This window comes from Pongo pygmaeus, chromosome 4 (genome assembly GCF_028885625.2).
Source record: "Pongo pygmaeus isolate AG05252 chromosome 4, NHGRI_mPonPyg2-v2.0_pri, whole genome shotgun sequence".
NCBI classification, from domain to species: Eukaryota; Metazoa; Chordata; class Mammalia; order Primates; family Hominidae; genus Pongo; species Pongo pygmaeus.
The window spans coordinates 152,248,689-152,272,678 of NC_072377.2; the positions used below are offsets into that span (position 1 = coordinate 152,248,689).

General features: G+C 38.6%; 2 protein-coding genes across 7 annotated transcripts in view; one reads left to right on the forward strand and one right to left on the reverse strand.

Annotated features, from left to right (window-relative positions):
- LOC129036966 (uncharacterized) overlaps positions 1–19,834 on the forward strand; it is a 102,271-nt gene extending 82,437 nt beyond the window's left edge. The window contains exon 4 of the mRNA XM_054488705.1: positions 18,276–19,834. Coding sequence (XP_054344680.1) covers positions 18,276–18,338 — 63 coding nt within the window. The 3' untranslated portion in view covers positions 18,339–19,834. The remainder of the gene's footprint in view (positions 1–18,275) is intronic.
- The window catches only part of JAKMIP2 (janus kinase and microtubule interacting protein 2), a 194,982-nt gene that overhangs the window by 56,667 nt on the left and 114,325 nt on the right, over positions 1–23,990 (reverse strand). For all 6 annotated transcript variants that reach the window (XM_054488702.1, XM_063665251.1, XM_054488704.2 and 3 more), the window contains 5 exons: positions 18,773–19,270; positions 8,159–8,368; positions 6,216–6,314; positions 2,701–2,847; positions 1,907–2,047 (listed from right to left, as the gene is read on the reverse strand). In XM_054488702.1, the coding sequence (XP_054344677.1) occupies positions 1,907–2,047; positions 2,701–2,847; positions 6,216–6,314; positions 8,159–8,368; positions 18,773–19,270 (1,095 nt within the window). The remainder of the gene's footprint in view (positions 1–1,906; positions 2,048–2,700; positions 2,848–6,215; positions 6,315–8,158; positions 8,369–18,772; positions 19,271–23,990) is intronic.

A 23,990-nucleotide genomic window follows, 5' to 3' on the forward strand; every position in this document is an offset into this window, starting at 1 on the left:
CATATTCTTTTCATTTAGTCATTTGAAATGCATAGAAAGCTGTCTTTGGCCTATTTTTGCATCCTTGTTCTCACCTGCAGTCCCTGAAAATAGGACAGAGAACAGAGTAGCTAGTGGGTTGGAGACATTTAGTGTTTCTGTTTTGTCTTCAGTTTTTAAAAAATTTTCTGGGAATCTCAAAGAATGCCTAGAAATATTGATCAATTTCATGATTTATTGTTGCTGTGAATAGAGATAGTGTGGGAATTTGGGGTTTATTCACTAAGCACTCCATGTATTTACTGTAAAAATTTAAACTAGATAGAATGTCTTTTGAAAAGTCTGATGAGTATGCCTAAATAGCCCAAAATTCTATAAAAAATTTACAGCTTAATCTCAGGATACTCAAAGCCAGGCAAATTCCTGGGCTCATGAATCTGTAAAATGTATGAGTTATTAGGATGTGAACATGAAATAAGGAAAACAGGGAGACCACATTTAATAAGTAACCTGGTTTAAGCCAATGGTGTTTGGGCTTTTTTTTTTCACCTTTATAAGTAAAAATACAGCCCCTATATATGAGACTTTAACAATTTACACATTATTGTGACGGTTAATATTGAGTGTCAATTTGATTGGATTGAAGGATACAAAGTATTGTTCCTGGGTGTGTCTACGTGGGTGTTGCCAAAGGAGGTTAACGTTTGAGTCAGTGGACTGGGAAAGGTAGACTCACCCTCAAGCTGGGTGAGCACAATCTAATCAGCTGCCATCACAGCCAGAATGAAAGCAGGCAGAAGCACGTGAAAAGACTAGACTGGTTTTGTCTCCCAGCCTACATTTCTCCTGATTCTTCCTGCCCTGGAACAGCAGACTCCAAGTTCTTCAGCTTTGGGACTTGGACTGGCTTCCTTGCTCTTCAGCTTGCAGATGACCTATTGTGGGACCTCACCTTGTGATCCTGTGTGCCAATACTCCTTAATAAACTCCCCATTATATATACATCCATCCTATTACTTCTGTCCCTCTAGAGAGCCCTAATACAATTATATATTTAAATTACCTTCCTAATCTAGTGTATTCATTATAACATATAGTCACCATAGAAATTTTAAAAAGGATGAATCATAAGTAATTATAAACAGAAGCTATAACCTTTCTCTCTCTCAGTGGCAGTGAATCACTTTTCTCACCTCACTCTGGAGACTATTGCCTAACTCCCTCCTTGCAATTCAAGTCTTTAGGTCTTGACTTGGTCCTGAAGTGAGAGCAACCAACGATGTCATTTACAGAACACAGATGGAGAGGCAAAGAAGAAAACCCAAAGGCACCTAGAAGTCTTAGTGCATCCTCACTAGTAACACAAACCTCAGCCAAACTCTGACGGAAGTAATAACTGCTCTACTCACTCAGCAGGTACTGAAGTAATGATCAGAAAATCTGGGCTGAAATTTTAGATCTGTTATGTAATTATATTGTTGCTGTTCATTCAATAAATATTTATTGAACTGTAACTATGTGCTAGACACTGAATTGAGACCTGGGAAACAAGATATATATGTGATGTTGTTAGCATAGACAACATATTAAATCTCTGAGCCTCAGGATCCTGCTACTGGAAGGCAGTTACAAGACACACTCAACCTACCTACAAACTGATACAACAAGGCGTTTAAAAGTTCTTTTAATGTGCTTTGCTGTTATTATCTGTGCTACCAAATTAGTTAGCAAAGGATTATAATTTAAAAGGTGTAAAGCAATTGAACAATATAAAATATTGGAATACAGTCTCTAGAACAAAATTACATATTTAACATATGAACTTGGGCCTCTGGGGTTAAACTAAAATTAACTTCTTTCAGTATACATTTTGTTGGCTACTTATCCTTGGGAACAACTTAGGGTTTACAGATTGATTGACACATACCCTTGTGAGCTCATCAATAATGTTCTGTTGCTCAATGACCTGAAGTTTTAGAAACTCTGTTTCTTGTTCTTCATTAGCTTGGTCGAGGTCGTTCAGAGATTTTAATTTCTTCAGGGGTGGATGGGATGTTATTTTTTCTCTCTGGATTAGAAAAGAAGAAAGTACAGGTGGAGACTTTAAAAACCTCAAACTTTGGTTGTTAACATAAAATATCTGTAGAAAGTTTGTGAGGCTTCAGCTAAATTTGGAAATTGCCCAGCCTGAATACACATACACCAACTAAATCCTCAAGCACATTTTATCTGCCATAATAAGTCAATATCATTAGGGATTGTCGAAGATCTCTATAGATGTATTGAAAGTCTATTAAGGAGTACATTAGCATTTCACTTGTCCATATATAACACAAGTAATGGTATCTATTTCCCAAAGATTCATGCACGATCTTAGAAGACAAGGTGTGCCTGGGGTATAGGTCTGTAAATAGCATGTTAGTGAAGTCATGGATGGTTTCTGTGGCTAAGTTATGTCAAAGCTTCCCTTCTCCATTTCCAAGCTTTTGGAAAGCGTGCAAATTCCTGGAAGCACTCCTACAGTTTTGCAAATATAGAAACCTCAAAAAATTCAGAGCCAGCAACCTTCTCTTGCTTTCTTCGTTAAGGCTTCCTTGCTTACATAAGGAAAAATCCAAATAGCATTGTATTTTTAAAATAAGCTGAGAAATGGCAATAAGTCAGGTTATTAGGGCAATATAATCAAGGAAGCTGCAGTTTTGCAGAGTCTGTGATACACACCATTTCTGAATTTTCCTTGGTAATGGCTTTTAGTTTTTCTTCCATGCGCTGCAAGGACACCATCAGTTCATCGTTTCTCTTGGCGAGGCACTTGTTCCTTTCCAGGAGAGGTTTACATTGCTTTTCGGTTTCCCGCACACGTTTTAACTGGGAAGAAATAAGTGAAGATTTGTGTCTTGTGTTTGGGGGACATGGGGGCAGGGGAGTAAAGTGGTGGGAGTGAAAGCACCTCTGCAGCCAGCCTTGTCTGCTTCACTATGTGGCTCAGGACTGACCACTGACATTTCAATCCTTCATTTAACAGACTGTTTGCTTTGTTTTCAGTTTTCTCTAATGGTTTTTCATCACAGCCTTCATAGCCTTATATCAATCCATTGTCTTAAGGAAAGTACTCCAGAGACTGGTTTTGGAAATGCTCGGGAGGACGCACTCTCCTTGCTTTCTTTCGCTTCCCCCACCTGTTACTCCACCGTGCTCAGCTGCAATCCCTGCACCTGGAATGACCTGCATTAGCTCAGAGATAAAGGAGCTCACCCAGACCACATGGTCACTAAGTAATGCGACCAGGATCTGAATCCACGCCTGGTTATCTCCAAAGGTCATTCTTTCAGAGATCTTGTGGAAATCTCCTGACTCGCACTACAGTTGTTATTTTAAAAGAAATTTTATTGAGGGAAAAAAAACCACACATAAGTTTGAAACTCTATGGATGTTTGTGTAAGGACATCAAATTCTCCCCAAGCTTAGTAAAGTATGATTGTATTGTTATCCACCCATAATTAAGAGTGAGCGTACCCTCATTTGCTTGGTTAGTCTAAAGCAGGGTTTCTCAGTCTCGGCATCCGTGACATTTTGAGCCAGACGTTTTTTTGATGTGAGGTGTCCTGTGCAGTGGAGGATGTTTAGCAGCATCCCTGGCCTCTGCTTGCTAGATGCCAGCAAAACTCTGCTAATTGTGACCATCAAAAATATCAGATATTGCCAAAATCGCCTGTAGTTGGGAACCACTGGTCTAAGTTTATGAAAATTGTTTTGATGAGATTGTTAATAGCCCTCCCCTTTACTTTTAAAACTCTCCTTTTTGTATATTTCATGATCATCCTATACATAACGGATTTTCATTTTCAGCTTCTCATGATTAGCTTATTCTTTTCTTACTAATGATTCTGAATGTGAATATGTATTGGGAGAAGAGCAAGGAAAAAGGAGGGGTGTATTAGAAATATTTGAGAAGACTTTTTAAAGTAGTCACTCCTGTTCTTGAGATTCTAAGATTTTGGGAAGTGCTGAGGTAGAAGATTTAGCTAATTATGAATATTTGTAAAACCTCATCTTACGATTCTTAAACAGCACTTCTGCAAATCCATCTCAATCTCAATTTCATATTAAAGAAAGAACTCCATTTCGTATTAACGGCCAAAACTGGGTTTATTTTTATAAATAATCTGACTTAGTCCTGAAGAATTAATGCCTTAGTCTTTAGTGCCTGAAGCATTAATGTTAAATATTGTATACATATAAGGACAATAAGTTATTCTTATTTTTTAATCTGTCTCTTCTGAAGGTCAATGATGTGAGTTTTAAATATTTAAATTTACTTATTAATACAAGTCACAGAAAATGCAGATATGCACAAAGAAAATATCTATAATTCTATCACATCATACATCAATAACCATAGTCCCACAATACCCAACAAAATGTTCCTTTTAAGATACGCCTTGAATAAAACACAGAAAGGTTGAAAAAAAGTGTGTGTTTGTGTGTGTATATATGTATGTGTAAATATGTATGTGCATATATATGTCTATATAGTTATAAATACATATATATACACATACACATGTATATTCACGCTAACACTAAAACAAAAATCTGATACAGTTCAACTAATAACAACGACTTTAAGCCAAGAAGTATTACCAGAGGAAAAAAAAACACATAATGATTAAAGGGTCAATATGCACAAAAAATATAACAAATATTAATTTATATTCATCTGGTAACATAATTTCTAATATATATTATAAATATATATTATTGTTCTACATATAAAGTACAATTTAAAGAACTAAGAAGGATATAGACAAATCTATTGGGAGAAGAAGCAGACAAAAATATCAGTAAGAATTGAAAAATTTTAAACAAGATTATTAACAAACTTCAGCAACTAATAATTACAGAGTATGCCTCCTTTTCATGTAAACATGTAACATTGCTAAAATTGACTGTATGCTGAGGTCATAAAGCAAATCTCAACAAATTTTGAAGGAATGAAATATACAAAGTACATTCTCTGACTATAGTAGAATTAAGGTAGAAATTGATACCAGAAAGATAACTAAAAAAAAATCTCTAAATGTTTTGAAATTAAGCCATCTACTTCTAAGTGACCCATATATGAAAGGAAAAATTACATGATAGTGGAAAAATTTTTTAATGAAATAACAATATATTAAACTAAAGCAAGGCTTAGAGGGTCAATCACAGTCTAAAATGCATATATTTGAAAAAAGGAAAGGCTGAAAATAACTCTTATATGAATAGCTCTATTAAAAACAAAAATGTAAGCCATAGAGCAAGATATTTTAAATGCAAATATACCACAAGTGATGATAAAAATCCTAATAGTAACTGAAACAGTAAAGGTAGCATAACAGAAAATGGGCAAAGGGCTAAGGACTAATTATATCTGAAAGGCTAGTAAATATTTGAAAAGTTACCCTACCTTCTTAATAATAAGGAAAATTAAAACCATAATGTAAGGTGTAAGAGTATGCCCTACATCCACCAACATGACTAACAATTATCTTTGTATGTTGGAAAAGATATGGAGAAACTACCACTTTCATTCATTATTGGTGGGAATTGTGACAACTTACTGGTGGTAATAACTATTGATGCTGACTACATCCATGCTCTAACATCCAGTTATTCTACTCCTTTGTATATTCCACCAGAAATGGGCAAATTTTTTCACAAACGACATGTAGAAGCACTGTTCTTCTCAAAACAGCTCAGAAGTTTTAAGAAACAACATAAATGTCCATTAACAATAACATGGATAAGTATATTGTGATATATTATTTGAATACTATAGAGAAATGAAAATGAAAGAATTCTACATGCAACACAATGGATGAATCTCACAAACAAGGCTGAGTAAAAGAAGCAGAAGAAGTCAGACAAAAAAGAGAAAATATTGTATGATTTCATTTACAAAAAAATGTTTAATGGTGATGGACATCTAAGGTGATTGAAGTCAGAATAGTGGTTAAGTTTAACAGGATGCTAATTGGGAGGGGTCACAAGAAGCAGGGGTGTGAGATGCTGGCAATCTTCCATTTATTCATCTGGATTCTGGTTTTTTGAGTGTGCCACTTTGTGAATATCTATTGAATGTTATCTTTATTATTTGTACACTTTTGTCTATTATGGTACATATCTACAACATAGTATGTAATTCTGTAACATAATGCTTAACAACAACAACAAAAATTTTTAGTATATCTCACCAGTTCATTTCGTTCATCTCCAAGCAAGGTATTCCTGTCTTCTAATTTTCTTATAGTGGCATTCAATTCAGCTATTCTCTTTTGATTTCTTCGCAAATCCTACAAATAAAAATTAAAATGGGTATTTCTTCAACAACACTCTTCACAAAGTTTGGGAATATCACTTATTATTCATAGAAGTAATAGGCTCAGTTCTCTTATCTGGCTCCTGAAGTGAGAATAAAATATTCTTTTATCCAAAGAGTAAATATTTACCCTTTTATAACTCTCAATATTCACCACTTGGGTTGAAGACCACACCAGGTTGTAATTGCAAATGAATTCCATGTGGCAGATACTCCCTGGATCCAGGACTCAGGGCAGGGAGAGTGCAGAGGGTTGGATGGACTTATCAGAGCTGTGTGCTGTGAGACCAAGGTCATGATGTGATTACATAAGGTTCAAAGGGCATCCCTTGTGTCATGGCCACACATTGCTTCCCACAGCTTAGACAGCTGTCCCGGTATTACCATTAGCCACAGAGGGGAGAGAGTAGGAGGTAGGGATGAATATTGTCAATTCCTTCATACTCCTGAAGAAAAAGGTCAAAGTGAGAAAATGTTGATGTATTACCTTCATGTATAAAGGGCAGTAGTTTATAGGATAGGCCTCACTAGTATATTCTGCCCAATGCAACTGGCTTCTCCACTGGCAGAATGGCTGTGAATCACCTTACACAGGGCATTCATGGCTTAATTTCATGTTGTAGAGTTATGTAGGACTGTTATTATCATATGCTAACAATTATATTATCATCTTACATTTTGATAATGCTGTACTGTTGACAAAGTAGTTTCAAACACATTATAGTCCAACATTCATAATATCCTAAAGGATTCAGTAGAACAGGTAAAATTCAGATAGGTAATAACTCCTTTAAGGTCTTGTGGCTAATGTCAAAAGATAAGTAACTAATATGTATTAAATGCTGTGTGCCAGACACCATGCTCAACATTTTACATATTATCTCTTCTAATCTTTAGACCAGCCTTATGAAGTACTACTATAGCTTCTATTTTACAGATGAGGAAACCGAATGGTGAAGTGGTTTGCCTAAGGACACACGGTAAATGGCAGATTTGGGATTTGAACCAAAGAGTCTGACTCTAGAGCCCATTCTTTTGACAACTATGCTATATTGCGGGTACCTGTCAATGTCAGAACTAAAATTTACAGAAACTGCTAAATCTTAGATAAGTACTCTTTCCACCACCTACTAAGATTATATATATATATATATATATATTTATTCTGAATATCAATTCATAAATTATTCATTACTTACCATCTCTGTTCCTAAATAATACATTTCCATCATTATAGCAGCTAAATAATTAGAAAGGTATAAGAGTTGTAGACAAATGCATATAAACCCATTTCTATTGCTGCACTTCCGAAAATAATTTCTCATATAAAATGATGAAAATTCATAGAAATAAGTGGTAAGTTCAATCAGACAATAAGTCTTCAGATGAAGATTAAAAATGGTTTTGTCTTTTATGCAGTTATACATTTTGACCCCTGTAGATGACAACCATCTTTATCAATTTCCAACCCAATTGTTAACAAAAGGGAAAATTACCAGTGTAGGCAAGAGGCAAAATATTTTCATCTAATTTATGTTTCTTATAATAGACTTAAGTTTGGATAGGTATTGCCTGGCTAGAAAAATTCTAGGAAGGATTTAAAGAAATCTATCTCGTGTGATCTGCTAATGTAGTGCAGACCACTTAGTCATCTATGAGTTTAGAAAACTCTATTCTCAAGATACTAGCTGATTTTATAGTAGAAGGTAGATTGATTTCTTTGTAGTAAACAAGAAAAGAGCTTAAGTAGAAGGTAAAACTTGGGAGCTAAATAAAAGATGACTCGTGTGTTCTTAACTTCAACTACAACGGACTTACAGGACTACTGCAGTGTTCGGAACCATCACCTGCCCTTCCTGGAATTTCTCGTTTTGGGCTGCTCATGTTGCACTCAGCCTCCTTGACCAGAAAGAGTTGTTCGTCCAAAGCCTCCTTCTGAAGTTGGAGTTTCTGTACATAGCCTGTCTGGGTCTCCAGTTCCTTTTCCAGGGAAAAGATGATCCTGTCCTTGGCTTTGATTTCATCCATCTGAATTAAATGAGACCCAGGACATTTTATTTAACAATGCTGTAAAGAAATACATTTTTACAGTGGTGTAAGTTTAACTTCTTTTATCTGATTGATACAGAAAAAAATCACGGATATGATAAGTGTATTGGTTTCATGAGTAAGATGAGGCAACATTGTGTAATGAAGAAGTATCCTGGGTTAACTAAGTGTCAAGGAGAGTAATTTTTTTTCTCTCTAGTATATCCTGTGAAGATGTTTTGACTCAATATATTGTTTGAAATAGTCTGGGTTGATTAGATATGCAAAGGAAAGTCTAACTTTAAAATAGCCATTAATTTTAATAAAGATGAACATTAAATATTCTACTCTAATGTTTCCTAGGACATTTTTTGATGTCACTTCTTCTTTGGGCAAATGGGTATTCAGATTCAATCAAAATAGCTGTTGTTCCTGTTAGTAGCTGGTCATTTGTAACTGAAGAAACTTCAGACTTCCCAGTGGCCTAGTCATCTTCCAAGACTAACATGTTTGTATTCAGATGATGGATTTGGAGGGAGGTCCTTCCACGGTTCACATGTTATATCTCTTTCTGTTCTCCCTTGTATTTCAGAGCAGCCAGTTCTTAGCAACCATTTTATCATTACTATAAGAAAATCATGGTTGGGATTAACAGGAACAGAAAATATCTGGCAATATTAACCACTATTTTCCCTCCCACATGTGTGAGATATATTTATTGATCCAAACACGCATTTCTGCTAAGCCTGGGCATGGCCTCAGAAGAATTTCTCAACTAAAGGCCACAGGCATTCAATACCAATTGATTTGAGTTCCCTTGGAATGAAACCTTTTTGCCATCCTAGGATGAGGGCTAATGAAGTGAATGTCTGTAAACAATTTTTAAAGAGAGCATAGACATTGGGTGAAACCTTTCTTCTCATTTCACTATATTCTATGTGTCCATTCAAAATGGAGATAAGGAAAAGACATTTAATACAAACAACATTATGCTGTTTTGCTTTTTCTAAAAGTGTCTCCTTATACAAAACAAATACTTTTGTATAAATTTTTCTTTGCTGTGTGCTCTTAGACCAGAAAAAAAATTTGCAGCAGAAATGGTGTTACATAGTCACGTATTTTCCACATATAAATATCTGTGAGCTACTGCTTTTGAGTCACATGCTTAAATTTTAGGTCAATTCTGAGACAGCTTTGGGCTAAATTCTGCATGATCTTGTAATATCACCTGATAACTTGGTAAGAATTCAATATTGTCCCGTTAATTGGGAATAATAGCATTGTCTTTGGTTTCTGTCTCCTTGTAGAAGACTTGAGACCTGTGTTTTTCTTAACTGAGCAGCATGTTCATTTGTCAGACTTGTCATCTGGAGCATTACTTTTATTTGCAGGTTAACATAGCTCTAGTTACTTTTTATGAGTTGACATAGCTCTAGTTGGTTTTTATGTACTCACCTTGTTAAACTTGTTGAGAAATCATTCTCTTACTGCCCACATTCAGCCTCATTATCACCATCATCATAGCTGAAATTTATTGATCTTTCACTATATTCAGGGTACTATACTCAGAGCTTAATATATCTTATTTTATAACAATCCTATTCAGTAGGTTCAGTCGTCATCATTTTACAGGTGATGACTGAGGACCTGAAAGCTTAAAAACTTGGTCATAGTCATATGTCTAGTAAGTTGTGAAGCCTTATTTTTAACGGAATCTTCTAACTATAGAGCCAATTCTGTTAGATACTATGCTATACTGGCTTTAAGATTATTCATGTACTTTAAGCATTTCCCAAAGTGGTTTCCTGTGGGATATATAGTAATTAGCATTGAGAAAGCTTTACTACATAGCAGTTATGAGCATGGACTCTGATCTCAAAATACTGAAAATCAACCAAAGCCCTACTTAGATGGGAAAGGGTATAAACCAGAATTCTCTGGGGAAATTTTCTAGACAGAACAACTCCCATTTCTCTCCCTTCCAGTTCCAAAAATGGAGCTTGGGGTAGGGGTAGGCACAGAGTAAAAAGAAGGAAAAAATGAAGATGAGTATATCTGCGCTATCAAAAAAGTTTCCTGTTATTCTGTGTTCATGCAGTTTGTGAACTACTCATAAGGTGGCTCAGAATTTACTTTTTTAAATCTTAATGTTTACTTTACTTTAAGTTCTGGGATACATGTACAGAATGTGCAGGGTTGTTACATAGGTATACATGTGCCATCGTGGCTTGCTGTACCTATCAACCGGTCCTCTAGGTTTTAAGCCCCGCATGCATTAGGTGTTTGTCCTAATGCTCTCCCTCCCCTTGCCCCCACCACCTGACAGGACCCAGTGTGTGATGTCCCCCTCACTTGTCCATGTGTTCTCATTGTTCAACTCCCACTTATGAGCGAGAACATGCAGTGTTTGGTTTTCTGTTCCTGTGTTAGTTTGCTGAGGATGATGGCTTCCAGCTTCATTCATGTCCCTACAAAGGACATGAACTCATTCTTTTTTTATGGCTGCATAGCATTCCATGGTGCATATGTACCACATTTTCTTTATTCAGTCTATATCATTGATGGGCATTTGGGTTGGTTCCATGTCTTTGCTATTGTAAATAATGCTGCAATAAACATACGTGTGAATGTGTCTTTTAGTAGAATGATTTACATTCCTTTGGATGTATACCCAGTAATGGGATTGCTAGGTCAAAAGGTATTTCTTGTTCTAGATCCCTGAGGAATAACCACCCTGTCCTCAACAATGGTTGAACCAATCTACATTCCCACCAACAGTGCAAAAAGTGTTCCTATTTCTCCACAGTCTCACCAGCATCTACTGTTTCTTGACTTTTTAATAATTGCCATTCTGACTGGTGTGGGATGGTATCTAATTGTGGTTTTGATTTGCATTTCTCAAATAGTCAGAGATGATGAGCTTTTTTTTTTTCGTGTTTGTTGGCCACATAAATGTCTTCTTTTGAGAAGTGTCTGTTTATATACCTTGCCCACTTTTTGGTGGGGTTGTTTGCTTTTTCTTGTAAATTTGTTTAAGTTCCTTATAGATTCTGGATATTACACCTTTGTCAGAAGGGTAGATTGCAAAATTTTCTCCCATTCTGTAGGTTGTCTGTTCACTCTGATGCGAGTTTCTTTTGTTGTGCAGAAGCTCTTTAGTTTAATTAGATCCCATTTGTCAATTTTGGCAATTGTTGCAATTACTTTTGGCGTTTTCATCATGAAGTCTTTGCCCATGCCTATGTTCTGAATGGTACTGCCTAGGTTTACTTTTAAGGTTTGTATGGTTTTGAGTTTTACATTTAAGTATTTAATCCATCTTGAGTTAATTTTTGTATAAAGTGTAAGAAAGGGATCCAGTTTCAGTTTTCTGCATATGCCTAGCCAGTTTTCCCAGAACCATATATTAAGTAGGGAATCCTTTCCTTATTGTTTGTTTTTGTCAGGTTTGTCGAAGATCAGGTGGTTGTAGATGTGTGGTGTTATTTCTGAGGCCTCTGTTCTGTTCCATTGGTCTATATATCTGTTTTGGTACCAGTACTATGCTGTTTTGGTTACTGTAGCCTTGTAGTAGAGTTTGAAGTCAGGTAGTGTGATGCCTCCAGCTCTGTTCTTTTTGCTTAAGATTGTCTTGGCTATAGGGGCTCTTTTTGGTTCCATATGAAATTTAAAGTAGTTTTTTTTTTAATTCTGTGAAGAATGTCATTGGTAGTTTGATGGGAATAGTGTTGATCTATAAATTACTTTTGGCAGTATGGACATTTTCATGATGATGATTCTTCCTATTCATGAGGATGAAATGTTTTTCCACTTGTTTATGTCCTCTCTTATTTCCTTGAGCAGTGGTTTGTAGCTCCCCTTGAAGAGGTCCTTCATGTCCCTTGTAAGTTGTATTCCTAGGTATTTTATTCCTTTGTAGCAATTGTGAATGGGAGTTTGTTCATGATTTTGCTCTCTGCTTGTCTATTGTTGGTGTATAGGAATGTTTGTGATTTTTGCACATTGATTTTGTATCCTGAGACTTTGCTGAAGTTGCTTATCAGCTTAAGGAGTTTTGGGCTGAGATGATGGGGATTTCTAAATATAGAATCACATCATCTGCAAACAGAGATAATTTGACTTCCTCTCTTCCTATTTGAATACGCTTGATTTCTTTCTCTTGCCTGATTACCCTGGCCAGAGCTTCCAATGCTATGTTGACTGGGAGTGGTGAGAGAGGGCATCCTTGTCTTGTGCTGGTTTTCAAAGGGAATGCTTCCAGCTTTTTCCGTTCAGTATGATATTGGCTATGGGTTTGTCATAAATAGCTCTTATTATTTTGAGGTTTGTTCCACCAATACCTAGTTTACTGAGAATTTTTAACCTGAAGGGATGTTGAATTTTATTGAAGGCCTTTTCTGCATCTATTGAAATAATCATGTGGTTTTGGTCGTTGGTTCTGTTTATGTGATGGATTGTATTTATTAATTTGCATACGTTGAACCAGCCTTGCATCCCAGGGATGAAGCTGACTTGATCATGGTGGATAAGCTTTTTGATGTGCTGCTGGATTTGGTTTGTCAGTATTTTATTGAGAATTTTCGCATCAATGTTCATCAGGGATATTGGCCTGAAGTTTTCTTTTTTTGTTGTCTCTGCTAGGTTTTGGTATCAGGATGATGCTGGCCCCATAAAATGAGTTAGAGAGGAGTCCCTCCTTTTAAATTGTTTGGAATAGTTTCAGAAGGAATGGTACCAGCTCCTCTTTGTACCTCTGGTAGAATTCAGCTATGAATCTGTCTGGTCCTGGGCTTTTTTTTGTTGGTAGGCTATTAATTACTGCCTCTATTTCAGAACTTGTTATTGGTCTATTCAGGGATTTGACTTCTTCCTGGTTTAGTCTTGGGAGGGTGTAATGTCCAGGAATTTATCCATTTCTTCTAGATTTTCTGGTTTATTTGTGTAGAGGCATTTATAGTATTCTCTGATGGTAGTTTGTACTTCTATGGAGTTAGTGGTGATAGCTCCTTTATCATTTTTTATTGTGTCTATTTGGTGCACTCTTTTCTTCTTTATTAGTCTAGTTAGTGGTCTGTTTTGTTAATTTTTTCAAAAATCCAGCTCCTGGATTCATTGATTTTTTGAAGGGTTTTTTGTGTCTTTATCTGCTTCAGTTCTGCTCTGATCTTAGCTATTTCTTGTCTTCTGCTAGCTTATGGATTTGTTTGCTCTTTCTTCTCTAGTTCTTCTAATTGTGATGTTAGGGTGTTGATTTTAGATCTTTCCATCTTTCTGATGTGGGCATTTAGTGCTATAAATTTCCCTCTAAACATTGTTTTAGCTGTATCCCAGAGATTCTGGTACATTGTCTCCTTGTTCTCATTGTTTTCAAAGAACTTCTTGATGTCTGCCTTAATTTTGTTATTTACCCAGTAGTCATTCAGGAGCAGGTTGTTTGATTTCCATGTAGTTGTGTGGTTTTGAAAAAGTTTCTTAATCCTGAGTTCTAATTTCATTGCACTGTGGTCTGAGAGACTGTGTGTTGTGATTTCAGTTCTTTTGCATTTGCTGAGGAGTGTTTTACTTCCAATTATGTGGTTGATTTTAGAATAAGTGCCATGTGGCATGAGAATAATGTGTATTACGTTGATCTGGAATAGAGAGTTCTCTTCTATTAGGTACACTTGATCCAGAGCTGAGTTCGAGTCCTGAATACCCTTGTTATTTTTCTATCGCATTGATCTGTCTAATATTGACAGTGGGGTGTTAAAGTCTCCCACTATTATTGTGTAGGAGTCTAAGTCTCTTTGTAGGTCTCTAAGAACTTGTTTTATGAATCTGGGTGCTCCTATATTGGGTGTATATATTTTTAGGTTAGTTAGCTCTTCTTGTTGAATTGATCCCTTTACCATTATGTAACGCCCTTCTTTGTCTTTTTGATCTTTGTTGGTTTAAAGTCTGTTTTATCAGAGACTAGTATTGCGACCCCTGCTTTTTTTTGCTTTCCATTTGCTTGGCAAATTTTGCTCTGTCCCTTTATTTTGAGCTTACGTGTGTATTTGCATTTGAGATGGGTCTCCTGAATACAGCACGCTGATGGGTCTTCACTTTTTATCCAATTTGCTAGCCTGTGTCTTTTAACTGGGGCATTTAGCCCATTTACATTTAAGGTTAATATTGTTATGTGTGAATTTGATCCTGTCATCTCGATGCTAGCTGGTTATTTTGCACACTAATTGATGCAGTTTCTTCATAGTGTCATTGGTCTTTATATTTTGGTGTGTTTTTGCAGTGACAAATACTGTTTTTTTCTTTCCATATTTAGTGCTTCCTTCAGGAACTCTTGCAAAGCAGGCCTGGTGGTGATAAAATATTTGCTTGTCTGGAAAGGATTTCATTTCTCCTTCACTTATGAAGCTTAGTTTGGCTGGATATGAAATTCTGGGTTGAAAATTATTTTCTTTAAGAATGTTGATGGCCGGGCACGGTGGCTCATGCCTATAATCCCAGCACTTTGGGAGGCCGAGGCAGGTGGATCACAAGGTCAGGAGATTGAGACCATCCTGGCGAACACGGTGAAACCCCGTCTCTACTAAAAATACAAAAAAATTGGCAGGGCGTGGTGGTGGGCGCCTGTAGTCCCAGCTACTCAGGAGGCTGAGGCAGGAGAATGGTGTGAACCCGGGAGGCGGAGCTTGCAGTGAGCCGAGATCACGCCACTGCACTCTGGCCTGGGCGACAGAGTGAGACTCCGTCTCAAAACAAAACAAAACAAACAAACAAACAAAAAGAATGTTGACTATTGGCCCCTACTCTCTTCTGGCTTGTAGGGTTTCTGTTGAGAGATCCGCTGGTAGTCTGATGGGCTTCCCTTTGTAGGTGACCTGGCCTTTCTCTCTGGTTACCCTTAACATTTTTTCTTTCATTTTGACCTTGGAAAATCTAATGATTATGTGTCTTGGGGTTGATCTTCTCATGGAGTATCTTAGTGGTGTTCTCTGTATTTCCTAGATTTGAATGTTGGCCTGTCTTGCTAGGTTGGAGAAGTTCTCCTGCATAATATCCTCAAGTGTATTTTCCAACTTGATTCCATTCTCTCCATCTCTTTCAGGTATTCCAGTCAATTGTCGGTTCGGTCTTTTAACACAGTCCCATATTTCTTGGAGGCTATGTTCCTTCCTTTTCATTCTTTTTTCTCTAATCTTGTCTGCATGCCTTATTTCAGCAAGATGGTTTTCAAATTCTGATATCCTTTCTTCTGCTTGGTCGATTTGGCTATCGATACTTGTGTATGCTTCATGAAGTTCTCGTGCTGTGTTCTTCACCTCCATCAGGTCATTTATGTTTCTCTCTAAACTGGTTATTCTAGTTAGCAGTTCCTGTAACCTTTTATCAAGGTTCTTAGCTTCCTTGCTTTGGGTTAGAACACGCTCCTTTAGCTCACAGGTGTTTGTTATTTACTGACCTTCTGAAGCCTACTTCTGTCAACTTGTCCATCTCATCCTCCATCCAGTTCTGTGCCCTTGCTGGACAGTTGTTGTGAACGTTTGGAGGAGAAGAGGCATTCTGCTTTTGCGATTTTCAGTGTTTTTTCCTCATCTTTGTGGATTTCTCTACCTTTGATCTTTGAGGCTGATGACCTTTGGATGGGGTTTTTGTGGGAGGGTCTTTTTGTTGATGTTGTTGTTGTTGCTTTTTTAGTTTTGTTTGTTGTTGTTTGCTAGTTTTTCTTCAAACAGTCAGGCCTTTCTTCTGCAGGTCTGCTGGAGTTTGCTGGAGGTTCATTCCAGACCCTTATTGCCTAGGTATCACCAGTAGAGACCGCAGAACAGCAAAGATTGCTACCTGCTCCTTCCTCTGGAAGTTTCATTTTAGAGGGGCACTGGCCTGATGCCAGCCAGAGCTCTCCTGTATGAGGTGTCTTTGGCCCCTGCTGGGAGGTCTCTCCCAGTCAGGAGGCACAGGGTTCAGGAACCCAATTGAGGAGGCAGTCTGTCCCTTAGCAGAGCTGGTGTGCTGTGCTGGGAGAATCTCCCTTGTCAGGATCAGCCAGTATCTTCAGAGCCGGCAGGCAGGAAAGATTAAATCCGCTGAAGCTGCTACCACAGCCGCCCCTCCCCTCAAGTGCTGTGTCCCAGGGAGATGAGAGTTCTGTCTGTAAGCCCCTGAATGGAGCTGCTGGATTTCCTGCAGAGAGACCTTGCCTAGTGAGGAGGACTCCAGAGAAGCAATCTGGCCACAGCCGTTTTGCTGTGCTGTGGTGAATTCCGCCCAGTCCAAAAATCTCCCAGTCTACTTAGCACAATCAGGGGAAAACCACCAACTAAAGCTACAGTAATGACGGTCACTCCTCCCCCCACCAAACTCAATCATCTCAGGCGGACTCTAGACTGCTGTGCTGGCAGTGAGAATTTCAAGCCAGTGGTTCTTATCTTGCTGGGTTCCATGGGAACATGGGACAGGGACTGGGACCCGCTTGTGAGACTGCTTGGATCCCTGGCTTCAGCCCCCTTTCCAGGAGATTGGACGGTGGTCCTGACTCACTGGAGTTCCAGGCATCGCTGGAATATGGAAAAAAAAAAAAAAAAAAAAAAAATCAGTGCCTGCTCAAACAGCTGCCCAGATTTCTGCTTGAAACCCAGGGCCCCGGTGGTGTAGGCTCATGAGGGAATGTGCTGATCCGTGGGTTGCAAGTGTCCATGGGAAAAGCGTAGTACCTTGGGCAGGTAGCACAGTCTCTCACTGCTTCCCTTTGCCGGAGGAAGGAGGTCCCCCGGCTGCGTGCACTTCCCACATGAAGCGACGCCCCACCCTGCTTCTGCTCGTTCTCTGTGGGTCGCACCCACTGCCAAACCAGTCCCAGTGAGATGAACTGGGTACCTCGATTGGAAAAGCAGAAATCACCTGCCTTCTGCGTTGGTCTCGCTGTGAGCTGTTTCCATTGGGCCATCTTGGCCCCTCCCCTTCACGTTGTTATTAAGAGGGATTTCATGCCTACTTCAGCAATATGCCGGTGAAAGAAAGTCGTGCAAAAATTAGCAGATCAAGTGGATATACTTATAGATTTTATATTGAAAACCATCAACAAATGAAAATATTTAATGCAAAGCTGCCTTTTCATTGGATACTTACCTGCCAACTCCAGAGTTCGAAGTCCTGATTCTTTCTTCGTCAGTCACTGTCGTTTCAAAAACCAAAGGCAGGGCTGAGACCAATATTTCTGCACTGTGTTTGGTCTTTATTGTCAAACAGTGCAATAGAATGAGTTGACATAAAGAATTCAGAAAATGTGGCAAAGGCAATATTTTACAGTTACACTCTATTGCAGTACAAAGAAAATTAAACATTAACTTTTAAAAATGTTCTACGGTAACCACCTTGAACTTAAAATTAAAAGCCTAGAGATATCACCCAAGGAACATAATTAGAATTCTCCGAAAGTAATTGCTTAGAACTGGAAGACAAAAAAGGAAAAGTGTAGTTTTTCCTAAAAAAAAACCTTATTTCCAGAGAAGCATAAAGTACATTCTAACAGGAGATAGTTGATGTGATAACATTAAAGTAAGATGTAACAGATGTAACAGATGCTAAACATCCGAATGCAGATGAACATAAAATTTTTTGGTCTAAAATAATTAAACAAGGTCAACCTAGGACATTCTAATTTTCAGATGATAATTATATTTGCATTATATTTAAGCATACTGAGAGGCCTATCTGGTTTTTGGTGAAACATGTTAGAAGGAAAGACCAACTCTGTAGGGGCTGAGGTAAGTCTTGGAAACTATAAATAGCAAACAACCTACTTAGGAATGACATCCAATTTAAAAATTATAATGGCTCCTATTTTAAATGACTCCTGTATACTTTGGGAAAAATATCTATGTTTAAAATGACTAGGGATTTATCGTTTTGTATCTTTTTTCAGTCATGGTTTCTGGAAGAAAAGACTCAAGATGTTTTCAGTAGCTGCCGTTTTCAGACATCATGAAAGTTTTCTCTTACCCTCTATAAAAACAAACAAACAATAAAACTCTACAAAGGAAAAGCGCAAAAAACATGCTGACTTTAGAAGAATCCATGATTTAGAATATTTTTATAAATATCTAAGAAAACAGGAGTCCTTTCCATATATATGGTCCTTGGAGATACTTTCCATATATATGGTCCTTGGAGAATCCAGTTTTTATGAGAAAGGTGATTTCCAAAATCTCTTACACTTTACAATTTCAATTTTGGCCTGAGCATATCTCTCGATTGATCTACCTACCTACATACTGATCTATCTTGGATAGAGCACTGGACAAAAGGTAGGCACGTTTACAATCCACTGACAAGAAAACACATGAAGAAGCAAATCCCACAGCGCTCTGAAACCTGGAAGACATGGGTTCTACATGGGTCTGATGGGATTACTGTACTAACCAGCCTCCGAATATCCCGCTCCGACTCCCACTTGATCTTCGAGATGGCTTCTTGGTGGGACTGATGCTCACTCCGAAGGTCCCCAGCCTTGATTTTATCTGCTTGGATCATATTGGTCAGAGCCTCGTCCACCTGCTTCTTGGCCGTTTTCAGGTCTGCAATTTCCTGTAAGAGCTTAAGGCGCTCTGTGTCAAACAGTTTCCGGGCCTCCTCCCGGGCCTCAATGGTGAGCGCTGTCCTTACTTTGTCACTGCTGCCATCGCGGAGAGCACAGAGAGCAGACTTGAGCCTCTGGATCTCTCCGTCACGTACCTTCACCGTCCTTGACATTTCCTGCTCGTGCTGCTTGATAAGGTTCTCCCTCACAGCCTGCAGCTCCTTCATCTTCTCCTCATGGAGCTTGGCTTTGAGTTCTGTCACCAGCACCGTGTGCTTGCGCTGCTCCAGCTCACGAATCCTCTTTGCTTCTTGAGTCTTCTCTCTTTCAAGCTTTGATACCTAAAAACAGAGAGGCAAAAGGATAAAGAGAAATGAGCCCCAAAGGACGGGTGTGCTCCTAGGCAGGATTTGCAGCTCAGGCCGCTGTGATCTCTTAATTCCTCATCTCTTTTCCAATTCCAGGCCCTCTGAGAAAAAAGAATTACAGGCCTTAAAGCTGGGAATACAGTGTGTAAAAGGAGGAAATACCTGAGGATATTTATATTACTTTGTTCAGATGAATATTTGATGTTCTGGGGCCTTACTATGCAATGTGTGGTCTGCAGACAAGCAGCCTCGGTATCACCCAGGAAGCATGTTAGAAGCACAGAATCCCTGGCTTAGCCCCAGATCTATGACTCAGAATTTGCATCTTAACAAATCCCCATGCGATTGGTATATGCATTAAAATTAGAAAGTATAGCTATCATGGTTTTTCCCTTTACGGAGAGGACTGCAAAACAGATCGCCTGGAGAGCTTTTCAGACTACACAACCCTAGCTAGATCCAAATTGATAAATGTGTGTCTTAGAATAGCTCACAGTTTGATATTGTGATCAGGCTAATAAATTAGTGCCTCAAGTGATATTATTATTGAGCATCCCCCTCCCTCCTCTTTTCTTTTTTTTTTTTGAAGAGATGCTGCTGCTGCTAAGGAGGTGAAAAATGAAGACAGTTGATAATAGCCTCAACCTTACCTTTCTTAGTATGGCAGGTTAGTTTCATCCCCAAATTTTACACACAAACACACACACACACACACACAAACAAAAAACCACCACCAACAACAAAACTGCAGATCATTGGGTCCTCTCTCTGATGAAGGACTTTAGTGACCATTGTTATTTCTGAATGCGCCATGAATGTCTCTTTGAGTCCCTTTTCACTGTCACTCCTCCTTCTCCCTTCCTGCCCCGCCAGCCAACACTCCAAGTAGTTTGATAAAATATTTCAAACAAGCTTTTTACCTCTCAGGAATTCTGGTTTAAAACTATTCTACGTTTTGCTAAATTTCCTGTGATAATATAGGCCTCCTTGTAGATTAGCAATGGCACTACCTATTGATCTAATCTAGCTGTGAGTCTCTGATTCAGTAGATCAGGTGGTGCCCAGACATTTGTGTCTCGAAAAAGCCTCTCCGTGATCCTGTTATGCTGTCCTCCTCCCCCACTTCATCTCTGCTGCTTGTCTCTGTCCCTGTCTTCTCGCTCTGTCTCTCTCTGTCATACACACAACCCCCGCATGCACACACACACATACACAGAGTAACCTAGAAAAAGGGGGCCAGGTGCAGTGACTCACGTCTGTAATCCCAGCACTTTGGGAAGCCGAGGTGGGTGGATCACCTGAGGTCAGGAGTTCGAGACTAGCCTGGCCAACATGGTGAAACCGCGTCTCTACTAAAAATACAAAAATTGGCTGGGTGTGGTGGCAGGCACCTGTAGTCCCAGACACTTGGGAAGGCTGAGGCAGGAGAATCTCTTGAACCCAGGAGGCAGAGGTTGCAGTGAGCCAAGATTGCGCCATTGCACTCCAGCCTGGGAGACAGAGTGAGATTCCGTCTCAAAAAAAAAAAAAAAAAAAAAAAAGAAGAGAAAAGGAAGAAAACTGGGGAGTCCCAGGAGTAATAGCTAATTGAGTGATATTGAGTCTCCACCATCTGTAAAATTGGAAGGTGTTACAAAATAATAGTTAAGAGCCTTTCCAGTTGAAAAATCTTAAGATTGAGACTCCATATTATAACCACTGTAATATAAAGTGTCTGTGATGGCTAATACTGAGTGTCAACTTGATTGGATTGAAAGATGAAAAGTATTGTTTCTGAGTGTGTTTGTGAGGATGTTGCTAAAGGAGATTACCATTTGAGTCAGTGGACTGGGAAAGGCAGACCCACCATCAGTCTGGGTGGGCACATTCTAATCAGCTGCCAGGGCAGCCAGAATAAAGGCAGGAGAAGAAGGTGAAAAGACTAGACTTGCTTAGCCTCTCAGCCTACATATTTCTCTTGTGCTGGATGCCTCCTGCCCTCGGACATCGGACTCCAAGTTCTTCAGCTTTGGGACTTGAACTGGCTTCGTTGCTCCTTAGCTTGCAGACAGCCTATTGTGGGACCTTATGATTGTGTGAGTCAATACTCGTTAATAAACCTCCTTTTATAGATACGTCTATCCTATTAGTTCTGTCCCTGTAGAGAACCCTGACTAATATACAGTGTCTGAGATTTTACTCACCTTAATAGTTTACCTACCTTTAGCTAGAACAGTATTTTCTAAGTTGCATGGTATTTTATGAACAGTTTATTTTTAAAGGCACAGCAATTATTCCCATGATGGTTATTCTAAAAGAGCTTGGGGCACAAGCGGATTTGGTGAAATAAGCAGCCAGGCATCCTCAAACAACCATCCTCTTATCTCACCTCCAGCTTACACCTACAGTCCCTTCCTGGAGGCCTCGTCTCTCTTAGGCTCTAGACTTGTGCTGTCCTTTGTGGTGCCCACTAGTTACCATACTGCAAATTTGAACTGAGATTTTCTCTCCATGTTAAATATATTTTGGATTTCGAAGACTTAGTGTCAGGTAAAGAATGTAAAATATCTCCTTTATCATTTTTATATTGATTACACATTGAAACTATAATGTTTTGGATAAATTATACTAAACGATATTATTACAACTGATTCTGTTTCTTTTTACTGTTTAAAATTGCAGCTAACAAGAAATTTTAAATTCACAGATATGGCTTGCATTTGTGGTTCACATTATATTTCTCTTGGACAGTGTTGCTCTGGAGTTCTTAAAGGTGCGTTTGGTGAACCTAGCTTTTCCCATGCTCCTGGTGATATTCTCTTAGTAAAGCTCAGTTCTGGTTTTACTTATGTGTCTGCTCAAAACCACCCAGGCTCTTTTATGTTGTGGAATAAAATCTCAACAGCCCAGCTTCACCTTTCAGGCTCTCAGGAAGGTTTGGTTGGATTTCCAGTTCCTACTTCTCCCTCTCTGTCTCCTCACCTGTCCCATGCTCTAGGTGAGGGGGGATTATGCTATTTTCTGCACATGCCTGCATCTCATACCCAGATGCCACAGTTTCTTCTTCCTGACTTATTCTTCCATCATCTCCTTTTGGGATCCTCACATTCCTCGTGGCCTGGCTAGAGGTCATCCTCTCCTGTCATGCCACCCTACTCACCCAGGACAAAGGTCATTTCTCCTACCTTTGTCTTCTCAGTATACTTTTGAAACACTTCCTTAGTAGTGGTTTTCACAGTTTTCTTTGCATTTTTTTGCCGACTTGTCTGTCCTCATCACCTCCTCTTCTACCCTACCCCAGACTGGTAACTTTTAGAAAGTTGCCAATGAGCTGTCCTCATCTCTGTGTACCCAGTGGCTCCCAGAACAATATATAAGAAACCAGGTGGCATGTGTGGAATTAAAGGATGTATGCTGTTATATCTCTCTGGCTAGGCCCCTGGCCAGAGGCAAGAATAATATTTTCTGTCATACAGTTTAGACAATACAGGCTTGCAGGGTTACCAGATCAGCCCCTCCTCAATCCCTTCCCAGTATAAAATGACAACAAAACAAAACCCTAACATATAAGAATTCACTTCTCTCTGCTAGGTGTTTCTCTTGGTGCTTCCATAAGGACAATCTAGATCTTTCTCTGCATCTTTCTGGAGTGAATGGAAGTGGGCATCTTCTAGATCAGGGGTGGGCAAACTACTGCCCATGAGCCAAATCCATCCTGCTCCTGTTTTTATAAATAAAGTTTATTGGGATACAGCCATGCCCATTCACTTACATACTGCTTAAGGCCGCTTTCATTGTACAATGGAGTTGAGTAGTTTCACACAGACTGTCTAGCCCACAAAGCCTAAAATATTCACTATCTTGCCCTTCACAGAAAGAGTTTGCTGATTCTTCTTCTAGATAATGCATTTTTTGAAAGGAAAAGCCTTGTTTTCTATTGATTTAGAAACTGACAATTTACCTTCCATATAAGACCTTGGGAAAGTTACTTTAGCTCAAGTGATATGAATTTAGTCATCTTCAATTTCTGCAGGACGCATTTACACTAGGCATCTGGAACAGTATCATGACTGCAATGGTTGGTGGGTAACAAGGGAAACTTTTAGCCATTCTTCCGAGAACAGTGAAAAACTGTAGTAAAAATGGACAAAGGGTAAGAAATCCTGGGTTTTTATTCCTGTTTCACTATTTGCTATCTCCAAGAAAGTTGCTTTATCCTTCTGAGGATTTTTGATTACACTTAAAAATGTCTGCAACTGGGTTATTTTTAGGGTTAAACTAGATTGTGTATGGAAAAGTACCTTGAACTGCAAAGTACTATGAAGTGTAAGGTAATATTATTACTGGATATGGTAGGAGATACTCCTTGATCTAAAATTATTTATGTCAAATTCTCTGGAGGTGCATCAAATTGTATCTTCCTGTGATTCTGTCATTTACCCCAAATTATCAACTCAAAGCTTTTGCATGAGAACTGAAGGGGAGATGAAGGAAATTATTTTTAAAAAAGTAAAAATACAGGTGCATGAAACATGTATTCCAGCCTGAAGATGAAAACAAAAACAAACACTGTCTATCCCTTAAAATAATCCATGAAAACTAGAGAAAATTTAAAGGAATTGAGTAACATTTGACATGTTTTTATGTTTACTTATTTTGGTTGTCATGAAAACTGACATTTTTTTGCAGGATTTCTAGTTATGGCTTCTTTTTA